The 13,204-nt window shown below is 39.2% G+C and overlaps 3 protein-coding genes across 3 annotated transcripts; 2 read left to right on the top strand and 1 right to left on the bottom strand.

Annotated features, from left to right (window-relative positions):
- Positions 1-202: 202 nt before the first annotated feature.
- LOC111647299 (vascular cell adhesion protein 1-like) lies at positions 203-2,223 on the top strand (the record flags this gene model as incomplete). The annotated part of the gene is made up of 5 exons (XM_023396924.2): positions 203-521; positions 656-916; positions 1,248-1,332; positions 1,457-1,493; positions 1,852-2,223. Coding segments are annotated over 5 exons (753 nt in total), but the record flags the coding sequence as incomplete, so codon positions are not given.
- A 4,895-nt stretch (positions 2,224-7,118) lies between these two features.
- Positions 7,119-8,350, bottom strand: LOC111647288 (GTPase IMAP family member 9). Its single transcript, XM_023396911.2, has 2 exons — positions 8,245-8,350; positions 7,119-8,114 (listed from the first exon to the last, which is right to left on the bottom strand). Exons 1-2 carry the CDS (start codon positions 8,261-8,263, stop codon positions 7,423-7,425), a joined length of 711 nt encoding a protein of 236 aa, XP_023252679.1. The 5' UTR covers positions 8,264-8,350; the 3' UTR covers positions 7,119-7,422.
- A 44-nt stretch (positions 8,351-8,394) lies between these two features.
- Positions 8,395-10,591, top strand: LOC111647286 (GTPase IMAP family member 6-like). The gene is made up of 4 exons (XM_023396907.2): positions 8,395-8,477; positions 8,665-8,845; positions 9,227-9,282; positions 9,410-10,591. Exons 1-4 carry the CDS (start codon positions 8,468-8,470, stop codon positions 10,078-10,080), a joined length of 918 nt encoding a protein of 305 aa, XP_023252675.1. The 5' UTR covers positions 8,395-8,467; the 3' UTR covers positions 10,081-10,591.
- The last annotated feature ends 2,613 nt before the right edge of the window (positions 10,592-13,204 follow it).

Here is a 13,204-nt window from a genome sequence, read left to right as displayed (position 1 = left end):
ACTGATCTCTTTACTTTGAATCTAGCGCCACCATCAGGTGTTTACTGCTAATTAGCAAATGTTAGCAGGCTAACACCCTAAACATTACACCTGCTAAACTTCAGTTGTCATTGCTGCATGTTAGCACGCTGACGTTAGCATTCAGCTCAAAGTGCAGCCTCACAGAGCAGTCGACTCTTTTTTCACTGGAAAATGTGTTTGACTTCACACCACAGATTCTCCTACGAGCCCCAGGATTGACATCTCAGGTGAGCTGAAGGAGGCGGAGTCTGTGACTATAACCTGCTCAGCTTTAACTCCCTGTCCACACTCCCCTCCTAAACTCACCTGGAACCTCCAACAAGACCCTCACAACAAAATAGAGGAAAACACAGATGGAACCTTTACAACTAAAATCCAGGAGACCATCACTCTGTCAGACAGACGTGATGGATACAACATCACCTGTTCTGCCAGGTATCCTGTGAATGAAGGAAGAGATGTGAAGACAGCAGAGGGGAAAAAGACTCTCAATGTTTCATGTAAGACCAGAGTTTGTAGTTGGATCCTGTCAGACCATGAAGACTCATCAGCTGTCAGTTATTGTCCTCTCAAGGATTTCATGTAGGGCCTGATGCTCCTCTTCTCTCTAACATCTTTGTTCCTTTCTCCCCAGATGCCCCCAAGGACACCTCAGCGTCCATCAGTCCCTCAGGTTTGGTGTCAGCAGGTAGCTGGGTGAACCTGACCTGCTCCAGCAGAGCCAACCCTCCTGTCAGCCGCTTCACCTGGTTCAAGAAGAGCACAGGTGGAGACCTGAGCGTATCTGAAGGAGCCTTTTACACTTTCAATGTCGCAGATAAGGGAGTTTATTACTGTGTGGCCACCAATGATGTCGGAAATCAGACGTCACCTGAGATCCATCTGCCTGTTGAAGGTAGATACTGAACTGAACTGAATCCACTTTGATCTTTGAAAAGTAAAGACAGCGGAGGATGAACTCACTGAGTTTCATGTCAGGCGTCATTTCATTTTGTTTGTCTGACCTCTGACCTTCCATGAGGAGAGATCAACCAACATCATTTTCTTATGAAGATAAATAAAGTGTCACATCATTAGTGCAGTTTACGTGACGCTTTGGAGAGAGTATTGTGCTTTATGAACGATGGTTTCCTGATTCACCTCAAAGAGTCGAACTTTACCATGAAATATTTTTCTCTTGTAAAGTTTCCCAAGAAGTGAAAACTTTTCATGCTGTTGTATTACAGGTGATCAACAGCCGGTTGGCGTCTACGTTATAGTGAAAACCCTGGGGATTGTGATGCTTGTCAGCACCTTGGTTTTCTTTGAGTGGTGAGATGAACTTGACTCTGCAGCAACAGACGAACTGGACTGATTTTACATGTGTTTTTTCTGCATGAGAGATCATTGTCACCACGGCAACGAAAAATATGATTCAGTCTTCTTTGTCTTTCAGCTGGTTTCGATGGAGATCCTTCAGCAAACCAGTTAAGGTAAGCTGGTAGATGAGGTTGTTTGCCATAACAGCTTTATAAAGTAGCACAAGGTTCAATCTATTAATCCATTAAAACACAGATGACTGATTACAGAACTATAGAAATAAACACCCACACATTCAAGTTATAGAGGAAAACACCATTAAAACAAAAAACAAGTCATGCAAATCAGATTTGGACCTGTTTTATTTTTGGCCACTTGGGGGCAGCACAAGAGCAACACAGTCCACCATCACCTTACAGAGTCGATATGGCGAACATCATCTAATGATGTCACTGTGCTGTTACTGAAAGTGTTTGAGCTGCAGTAAAGTCACTACAGAGCACCAACATCTCTCTGGTGTCACTCCCACAGGAAACAGCAGAAGCAGACTACGTCAACACAGTGATTGAGTCGTCATCATGAGAAACAAGGAGAAGAGGAAGATGGAACAACTTGTACTGTGTTTCTCTATTCTATCTTCATTTTTTTAGTTTCTACTAGTTCGTTTTACTTTCTTTAAAGATAACCCCAGATCTGGGTGAATCATATTTTTATGTCCTGTTTTTTTCCTGCTTTGTGTTTCTTTGTTAAAATCAGTATAAGACAAAAGTAAGAACATGATAATGTGTAATAATATATCTCATGCTGGACGGATTTGTTTTTGTCCTTTTGTTTTTAAGATATCAAAAAGATGCTTAGACCTTTACTGGTGTTTCCGATGTATATGTACATGTGTGTTCAATAAAACGTTTCCAAAGACACTTCTGGTAAAGAAGCTTTTCATACAGCACAAAGTGTGTTAAAGTGAGAAAAGACTGTTCATCACTTACTCTGTACACATACAGCTGTGTCACACTGTGTAGACGGCTGCTCATGTAATGTGACATTTACAGTGCACGGTGCACATGTGCGATCTACATGAAGTTCAAATATATCATTTGTTATCGTCAGTTCTAGAGCATGTTGGATGTAAGATGAAGCACATGGGCAAACATGAAATGAGCTGGTCTAATCTCTGAGGGGGAATTTGAAAACTAAAGATGTAGTAATGTGTGATTTCCTTACTCAGGTTATGTACGAGCAGCAAGGTCAGAACTGTCTGCAGTTCATCAGTATATTACCACCACCCCCCCAAAACCCTGGCTACATCCCTGTCCATGAGTCATTTAGTGTCATTAAGACATGACCACTGTTTCCAAAGTAAAGTAAAGTGTCCAATTGATGTTTGTTAATGATTTTATTCTGAAAATCCTGTCAGCAGCAGCCTGAGCGACACAGACACACAGACAGGTGAGCTGCAGCCTCTCAGGTGAGCTCTGATGTCTAATATTTTAACCATTTTGAGTCTGTAATATCGATTTTGTGACATCAACCAGCTGCTGCAGTGTAAGACCAGTTCAACTGACCGCTCTTAGCCGGATCGTTCTGTCACATGGTGTGGTACAAACGCTATGGCCAAGCTCTGCTTTGGTAACCCTTTTGCTCCGTGTCTTTTGAACACTTTGGTAATTCTGTTTCCTCCATGTGCTTCAGGTCCATACACCTGAAACCCTGCGCCGCCCAGCCTGAAGTCCTGCGGCAGCAAACATTCAATAGTGGACCCTGATAACTGCCGCTAGTGGCTATATTTTATAATAAGACTTGCCGTCACTGCCAAACTGTGTTCTGCTCTATGGGTTCAGATCCAAAACTGGAACGTCAGAGTCTGTTGGAACCCTGCCCTCTAACACAACATACACATGTCAGGTTCATTAACTTACCTTTTTAATTGCCTTGGATCTTGAGATTGAAATCTTCTCCTCTGTGAAAACAAACACAACAGAATTTCTGCCGGATACATACAGTTAAAAATCAATGTATGGTTCAATGTTGCATTATTAATCCAAATAGTTTCCCTTTAATGTTGACAGTGTTGTCTTACTAACAGAAAGCAATCAAAATATTAAAAACAAAGTTTGTGAGTATAAAGAAACTATGGTAGAACTTACTGTGAGACATGGTTCTCAGATCCAGCAGTAAAATACAGGAGACAAGCTGAGAGGTTTCTGCAGAATGCTGCTCTCTGTCTGTATTATATGGACCTGCTATGCAAATATAAAGGGGCTTCAAGATTCACTGTCGACTGTACAGAGACAAAGGTGTTGAGAAAAGATGGCTTCAATTCCTGCAGGTAAGACTTACACTCACTGTATATATACTGTATAATTTACTTCCTTATTTACTCCCTAAAGTATTTATACATCAAGCCAATGATAAACTCTTTCAGACAGCCTAAACTGAACATATGAATTATTTTGCAGGACCTGATCTGAGAATCGTGATGATTGGAAAAACTGGTGTGGGAAAGAGTGCTGTTGGAAACACCATTCTGGGAGAGCGTCAATTCAACTCTCGTCCCTGTTCAGAGTCAGTGACTATCTCCTGTGATAAAAGTGAGAAACGCTTTGGTAGCAGAGTGGTGAGTGTGATAGACACACCTGGTACAGTGCATGCTGCTGTATTGAGGGTATAAATACAGCAGCATGCACTGTCAGATTCTAATAAGAAGGCTGTTTACCTTTCCAGAGAGTGAAGGACGGGATGAGAGGAGACAGATAAACATCAAGAACGTAAAGAAAGTGCAACTGATTCAAGATTTAAGCGAACTCAACATAACCTTTTTACATAACGTTCACTTTTTTGCTGATGACGCAATGCTATATGCCACAGGCTCCACCCCACACTCAAAACTTAAAAATTAAAAGTCAGACTTGGCTCCTTGCACAGAATTAAAGGATGCCTGTCTTTCTCCAGCCGTACAGCTATTGTGCAGTCAACCTTCATGTCTGTCCTCAACTATATGGGGATATTCTGTATTGTCATGCTGCTTCATTAGCACTCCAGCAGTTAAACCGTGTTTATCACAGTGTATTATGCTTTATCACAAATGACTCATCATTGTTCTCTGTATCACACCATGGGATTGACCTCATTACAGTCAAAACAGTTAATCATTTATAAAACCCTACTGTTAAAGGTTGCAAACAACCTCACATCTCTTCTCAGTTAACTCCAGTATCCAGAGAACACGATCCAGTAACTACTTGACCCTTGACATTTATCATGTTGTCCCACTTATATTGGCAGAACTGGTTTCAGGTACTGACTGATTGACTGCCTGATTGAATAAACATTAAACTAAGTATTTCTGCATGTGCTTTTTGTGCACTATTGTGTACTGTCACGCGATTGTTCTGTATTTAACTTATATGCCGGGAAATCAATTAGTTTCAGTGTCATATCTCAAGAAGCAGGTAGCCTGTAAGAGCTGGACACATTCTTTCTATAAGCTGGATCCAGGACAGGATGGAGGCCAGTACAACCGCAAATAATACGTGACAGTGTAAGTTGTAACTGACATTGTACAAGCTAAATACAGCAGCATGCACTGTCAGATTCTAATAAGAAGGCTGTTTACCTTTCCAGAGAGTGAAGGACGGGATGAGAGGAGACAGATAAACATCAAGAACGTAAAGAAAGTGCGACTGATTCAAGATTTAAGGGAACTCAACATAACCTTTTAACATAACGTTCACTTTTTTGCTGATGACTCATTGTTATATGCCCCAGGCTCCACCCCAGACTAAAAAATTGAAAATTAAAAGTTAGACGTGGCTCCTTGCAGAGAATTAAAGGATGCCTGTCTTTCTCCAGCTGTACAACTATTGTGCAGTCAACCTTCATGTCTTACCTTGACTATACGGTGACATCTTTATTGTCATGCGGCTCCATAAGCACTCCAGCAGTTAAACGGTGTTTATCACAGTGTATTACACTTTATCACAAATGACTCATCATTGTTCTCTGTATCACACCATGGGATTGACCTCACTACAGTCAAAACGAAACCCGTATCTCACATTAATCATTTATAAAACCCTACTGTTAAAGGTTACAAACAACCTCATATCTCTTCTCAGTTAACTCCAGTATCCAGAGAACACGATCCAGTAACTACTTGACCCTTGACATTTATCATGTTGTCCCACTTATATTGGCAGAACTGGTTTCAGGTACTGACTGATTGACTGCCTGATTGAATAAACATTAAACAAAGAATTTCTGCATGTGCTTTTTGTGCACTATTGTGTACTGTCATGCGATTGTTCTGTATTTAACTTGTGTGCCGGGAAATCAATTAGTTTCAGTGTCATATCTCAAGAAGCAGGTAGCCTGTAAGAGCTGGACACATTCTTTCTATAAGCTGGATCCAGGACAGGATGGAGGCCAGTACAACCGCAAATAATACGTGACAGTGTAAGTTGTAACTGACATTTACAAGCTAAATACAGCAGCATGCACTGTCAGATTCTAATAAGAAGGCTGTTTACCTTTCCAGAGAGTGAAGGACGGGATGAGAGGAGACGGATAAACATCAAGAACGTAAAGAAATGCGACCGATTCAAGATTTAAGGGAACTCAACATAACCTTTTAACATAACGTTCACTTTTTGACAGTGAAAGTTTCCTCTGATAGCAGCGGTATCGCCCCACTAATTAATGAACTGAAGTTGCCACTGATATTTATAATGTTATAAATGTATATTGTAAATGTCTCTTATTAGAGATGTGAACCAAGGTTATAACAGCTTTGGATTCTTCATTGGTTTTAATGTAGAGAATTCACATGAATCCATTAGACTCACTGTGTTGTTGGGTTTACAATTTTGGCCCAATAGATCAATGATGTATTACATTTTGTGTGAAGTTTACTGATAGAAGCAAAGCTGGACTCACTTTCAACTGAACAGTCTGATGATGCTAAGTGACCCCTGCGTCGGGGTTCTGTGGTTCGGCGCTGTCTCCCCTCCTCCCCATGTTTTCCCACGTTTCATGTTTGTCCCCAATCTGTCTCTCGGTTTTGAGTGTGTGTTGAGAAAGACAATACTCCTTCCTGAGTGAAGACTTGACAATTAAATAACACCTTGGAACGATTCTCTCTATAACCCTACTGGTTTGACCGCTTGATCTTTTGATCAAGGAAATGCCACTTACTTGAGGCAGTACCCCTTCCTGTTTTTATCATCAACAAGCATCTGTCACAGTACAACACCTTCTTTCCTCTTTCATATCTAGTACATCACTGTCTGTATAGTGGTGAATAACAGTGATTTAAAAGTGAAACAATAGGTCTGTAAACAATTGCTGGAAACTTACTACAGAAAAATAGATGAACTCACTGACCTGCCAAAAGTCTGGTTGGATAACATGAAATCTTTGAGGGTTAAAAATTGAGTTTGAATGATTTCAAGTGTCTGTAAACTTCTGACTTCAACTGTAAATGAGCACCTCCTTTAGCACAAAGACATGATTACAATAACTGAATATTAGCATTAATTTGCAATTTCTTTAAATGCTAAACAGGTGTTAAAATGAAAGGTAATCTACTGTATATAACACCAGTAGAAAATGAATATTAGTCAGTTGTACATATCAATCTCAGATTTCTTGTTGGATATATATATATGTTTATTTCACCTTTGGCATGATATATGACTTGTTCAAGGGCTTCGTGTTACACCAGTTAGTGAAAATTAAACAGGATACAATTAGGTTCTGACACACCAAAGCACCAGGAATATTCATATAAAATCAAGAAATACAGAAATACATTATTTTATTAGCACATCACAGTCTGTATTATATATACTGTTAATCTGTAAAACTTTATCATCATCACCCAAAGAGGCATTCTAACAATCATTAATATATAATTTCTCTAAAAGATTTTTACTGATAGATGAACCTCAGGCAATACACAACAAGGCTGATGAAAATGAGATCAAATCTAACTAGTTATTATATACAATATTAATATTGTCATCTGACCATTAAAGTAAAATACACTTCTTTTTACACTGGATATGTGTAAGCTTGTGTGTTGAGGCCGTTGATTATAGAGATTTATTCTCTTGTAAGAATTTGTAGAAAAGCCTGGATGTTTCTCCACAGCTCAGTAATGAAGTTATATTCATCTTCACTCTTGTTGCCCTTTTCAACCACTTCTTTGTACATGGCATTCGTGTAACATGATCCCCCGTTTCCTGCCACCATGTCGTCGATCTTCTTGATCAGCTCCACAACTTGAGTTGTGTCTTTCTTGGTGTTTTCAAAGGCGTGGAACCTGCCTCCACATCTTTGGATGACTTTACGAAGGTCTTCACTGCCTTCACGTACATACTCCTGTATGGTCATGTCTCCAAGATCACCACCGCGGGTAAACAGCACAATCATGTACTGGTTTGCTTTTGGACCAAACAGCTTCTGCAGGGCCTCCACAGAGTTTTTCTCTTCTTTGGTGAATCGACCAATTTGGATGACCAGCAGGAAGACATGAGGACCAGGACATGAGACTTTGATGCATCTCACTATTTCTTCTTTGATGAAGTTTTTGGAGACCTTTGTGTCCAGGATCCCAGGTGTGTCTATCACACTCACCATTCTGCTACCAAAGCGTTTCTCATTTTTATCACAGGACTTAGTAACTGACTCTGAACAGGGACGAGAGTTGAATTGACGCTCTCCCAGAATGGTGTTTCCAACAGCACTCTTCCCCACACCAGTTTTCCCAATCATCACGATTCTCAGATCAGTTCCTGCAAAATAATTCATATGTTCAGTTTAGACTGTCTGAAAGAGTTTATCATTGGCTTGATGTATAAATACTTTAGGGAGTAAATAAGGAAGTAAATTATACAGTATATATACAGTGAGTGTAAGTCTTACCTGCAGGAATTGAAGCCATCTTTTCTCAACACCTGTGTCTCTGTACAGTCGACAGTGAATCTTGAAGCATTTGTTTAAGACATTGTTGTTCATTTATATGGCTGACACGGCGGACACGCCCCTTTATATTTGCATAGCAGGTCCATATAATACAGACAGAGAGCAGCTTTCTGCAGAAACCTCACAGCTTGTCTCCTGTATTTTACTGCTGGATCTGAGAACCATGTCTCACAGTAAGTTCTACCATAGTTTCTTTATACTCACAAACTTTGTTTTTAATATTTTGATTGCTTTCTGTTAGTAAGAAAACACTGTCAACATTAAAGGGAAACTATTTGGATTAATAATGCAACATTGAACCATACATTGATTTTTAACTGTATGTATCAGGCAGAAATTCTGTTGTGTTTGTTTTCACAGAGGAGAAGATTCCAATCTTTATCGTGGGAGCTGACGATTTGTCAAAGAACGATCTAATAACCAAGATCCAAGGGAAAGATTCATCTAAACTACACCTACGAAATGCTAATGATGAGCTTGAGATATATGTAAATGACACATATGAGATTTCAATTCTCCCTGACAAGGACGCGTTAAAAAGGTAAGTTAATGAACCTGACATGTATGTTGTGTTAGAGGGCAGGGCTCCAACAGACTGGGAGGTTCCAGTTTTGGATCTGAACCCACAGAGCAGAACACAGTTTGGCAGTGACGGCAAGTCTTATTATAAAATATAGCCACAGGGTTTCAGGTGTATGGACCTGAAGCACATGGAGGAAACAGAATTACCAAAGAGTTCAAAAAGATACGGAGCAAAAGGGTTACCAAAGCAGAGCTTGGCCATAGCGTTTGTACCGCACCATGTGACAGAACGATCCGGCTAAGAGCGGTCAGTTGAACTGGTCTTACACCGCAGCAGCTGGTTCAACAGAAGCAAACATTTTCCTGGTCAGTTAACATTGTTTCTTCCTCCACATTATAGACACCTAGACCACCCTGAGCCATATTCTGGGTCACATCCTCATCAGGACAGGACAGGTAAGCCACAGTCTCTCATTGATGTTTTATCAACAGGCAAATGTGCAGAGATATAAAATAAAAAAAGTAATATATAAAAAAATGTGTAAATGTTTTTGTTTTTTTTTGTTTTTTTACTGTAATTCAGGTGGCAGCAAAAAGCCGAAGGAAGAGAGAGTGAACCTGGTTCTGCTGGGAATGGCCGGGACTGGAAAGAGTGCAAGTGGAAACAAGATCCTCGGATACGAATACTTCATGTCAAAACCCAGTTCAAGTCAGGTGACCATGGAGTGTAAGGAGGTAGAAGATGAGATTAACAGTAGACCTGTACGTGTCATTGATACACCAGACATCTTTGATGATGACATCAAACCATCAGTTAAGGACAAACATGTGAAAAGGTGCAGAGAGCTCTGTCGGTCAGACCCCTGTGTGTACTTACTTGTGATTCAGGTTGGCAGGTTTACAGACGGGGAGAGAGACGTACTGAAAAAGTTAGAAAAAGCTTTTGGTAGAAACGTTCATGAACAAACGATCCTCCTGTTCACCCGTGGGGAGGAGCTGCCCCGTGCTCACATGAGCTTGGATAACTTTCTACAATCCTGCCAATCTGAGCTCAAGCACATAGTGGAAAAGTGTGACAAGAGGTGTGTGTTTTTTGAGAACAAAACCCCAGGTTCATCTCAGGTGGAAAAACTAATGCAGACAGTGAACAGTCTTATTCAAAAACAGAGTAAGGCCCAACTCCAGCCCAGCTCCTACACCCAACCCCCTTACACTCAGTCCCCACAGTCACATGGAGGGTCATCCAGATGGTAGAGCAGTGGAGTGTCAGTATGGATTCCCTCAGTGCTGCAGAGATAGGTCTGTCTGATCATGTGACAGCAGGGACGGATGAATCACCTGTAGTCCACATGTGAGTTCTGTGGTGATTTACAGTAATAAGTAATAAGTTGCCTCTCCTCAAACAGAGATTTGATATTTGACTATTTCTGTGCACACATCAGGGGATGATCGGAACATGCTGTTGTGTACCTGGGACAATGTACTTGTGTTTTTTATTTGACATGATTTGCAGTCTTGTGTAGCCTAATTACAGGGACTGTGGATAATAAAATATGTCCTTGTTATCTTTAACTGGTTGATCATACACTTTTATATGTCACTTTTCCTCTTATTTGCTTCTTACTAATCATCTTTTAATCTGGGACTGATATAAGTCTATAATATGTTTATTGTCTCTTCACTTCATCTTTGTCATGATGTTAAACTCTGTAAACTGGGACCAACAGAAACCTGATATTTACCAATAAAACCAAGTTCTACTGCACCCAGTGTCTCTCTGGTCTCTGCTGATTCCAGCACACAGATTCTGTCTCCCACCAAGAATACCCAGAATTCTCAGGGCTTCACCTGCACAGATATAAAGGTTATAAACAGGCCTGTTTATACACATACAATGTGTATGTTTAGAAGCTTTTGAGGACAAGGAGGAAATGTCCTTAACAAAGTGACTCGTTCCCCCTATACTTTTGAAAAACACCTGGAAGATGAATGAATTACTATTTATCTGTGTGACACAATGTGAAGGGTAATACGACCTCTTTATTACTTTTATATTTGTCTTTTGGAGTATGTCAATGGTAAATAACTAATTTAATTATTCTCCCTAAATAGAAAATCACAAACACAAAATGGTAAAAATATTAGACTGAATCTGGTCTAAATATTTTCTCAAATATATAAAAATATTTAATGTCTCCCCACATCATTTTTTATTCTTCTTCTGTTGATTGTGTTTGACCAAATGTACATTCAGCTCCAGGGTCAACTCGCCTTAACCAAACACTAAACTGTTAAACTGGTAAAATATCTCCACCTACTGGACATTTGATGTTCAAGTTCCTTACACTCCTAAGGTGCTGCCAAATGAGTTTACCACATTTAGTAGCATTTATCTTGTGTAGAGACAGAGAAACCTATTCTCTCTGAATATATTTATAACCTGTGCTGTAGCCAGATAATATTGTACAGAGGTATTGTGATTCAGAGGATATACTGAGGGCAATAAAGTTGTATTCTCTCATTGCTGAACTCAGAGGTGTGCACAAAGTCAGTAAACATAATAAAAACCTAAGTCCAATTAATATTTGTTTTATCTCCCTGCCTTTAAAAAAGCAGCACGGGAAGTGCTACATCTGCTGTAAATGTTAAATAAATGTTTAAGTAAGTATGTAAAGTTTAATCTGTTTTTTCATATTTGATAAACATATTATAAACATATATATTAATATATGTTTTTACTTTTTTATGAAGTTGTATTGTCGTCTGTGAGGATCCCAACAAGAGCCAGGTTCCATTAAGTTGTCAGTTAATCAGGATCCAAATAAACCAACTATTTAAAGACAGTAAAAAATAACAGGATGTTTAAGGTAGAACCTGTTTGTTTACTTTTCACTTGATTGTCAATAATGTCAGGAACACTCTGACTGTGGAGATCCATAATCGTATTTCATTGTACCTTAAATGATATTACTTTACCATGCTGGAGTCTATCTCAAAAGAACCTCTTTAATTGCTTGTGTGCCTTCCTCAGTCAGCAGGGGGAGTCATTTACCTGTTAATGATCAGAGTGAGACGAGCAGGTTGGTGGATTTGTTGGACTTCATCACTGGTTTCTTCCTGAAAAACAAGCATACTGAGTTCCTTGTTCAGAATATCATCATCATAACTAAAATAATGCATACATAAATAAAAGACCCTATAGTGGAATGCACAAAAAATGTGTTTCTATATTTAGCAAATGTATTTAAAAAAAACAGTCTAAAGCACCTGTGCCAGAAAATTCTATATATTTAGAGCTGAATCAAATTTATTCTGGCCTTTTGCTCAGTTTATTTTATAAAATTTCATTCTTATTTAAATAGCTCGATTTTCTCTACCTGTATTTTCCTTTTGTGTTATAACGTATATTTACTTCCACATTTCAATCCTGTTTGATTTGTTTTTTATTCTTTTCAATTAATAACTGTCTTATTATTTCCCATAAGTAAATGATGTAAAAGATGTAAAACATTATGTTGCCGCTTGGTGGAAAATCCTCTTCCAGCATGACATTTTGTTGTCTCTTAAGTTCTTTAACTCAACTTTATTTTAATCTCTACTTTTATGATTTTGTGAAAAGTGTAAGGTAGTTTTCAATCATTGCTATTTGAGGAAGCTAAGGCTAGCTATTTGTAAGTAGCTGTTGCTACATAGCCAACGTTAGCATAGCACCGCTCCGTATTACAAAGTGACGAGAAAAGCCCGCCAGGCCACACCTAGCTGGTTAGCATGCTAACTTTCGTAGAGGTAAAGAAGTAATAGAAATAGAAGAAAAACAAAAAGGATGCTTTCCACCTCTGGAGACAGCTCTTGGTGAGTAAAGGAATAACGTTTGATGCTTAAATTGCAATGGTTCTACCTCAACTAGACTAAGTAAACAGCCGTTAATGCTAACGTTAGCCACGTAGCGATAGCAAAACTTACAAATAGCTCCTTTATGGTATTACCTGATATGAGCAGTGAGAAGGATTTAGTGACATCTAGCGTTGACATTGCATATCACCACCAACTGAGAATGGGAGAGGAGAGTGGCAGAATGATGGTGGTCATTAGGAAACCTAAAAATATCTCTTTTTTTTTCCTCTGTAGTCTCGGTGTTTAGTTTGTCCATTCTGGGCTACTGTAGAAACAGAAACATGGCGCCGCAAAAATGGCGGATTCCCGCTACCCCTACATAGACATGAAGGGAACATCTCTAAGTCAACGAAAACAATGATTCAGTGTCAGGTGATTATACACTTTCTTTATCCAATGTTTTTCTGCCATTATATCCTGGTTAGGTTTGGTAATTGTATTTCAAAATAGTAAAACGTCACATTGAACGTTAATTAAATGTCTT

This window comes from Seriola lalandi, unplaced genomic scaffold (genome assembly GCF_002814215.2).
Source record: "Seriola lalandi dorsalis isolate HSWRI2012SDOR001 ecotype SW California unplaced genomic scaffold, Sedor1 jcf7180002054984, whole genome shotgun sequence".
Lineage (NCBI taxonomy): Eukaryota > Metazoa > Chordata > Actinopteri > Carangiformes > Carangidae > Seriola > Seriola lalandi.
Note: the sequence above shows the minus strand (reverse complement) of the source record. Positions and strands in the feature narration are given on the sequence as shown.

Excerpts from the sequence above, each read along its gene's own strand:
- LOC111647286 (XM_023396907.2), top strand. Across the intron at positions 8,846-9,226 it reads GACAAGGACGCGTTAAAAAG|ACACCTAGACCACCCTGAGC; the intron begins GTAAGTTAATGA and ends TCCACATTATAG. Across the intron at positions 9,283-9,409 it reads TCCTCATCAGGACAGGACAG|GTGGCAGCAAAAAGCCGAAG; the intron begins GTAAGCCACAGT and ends ACTGTAATTCAG.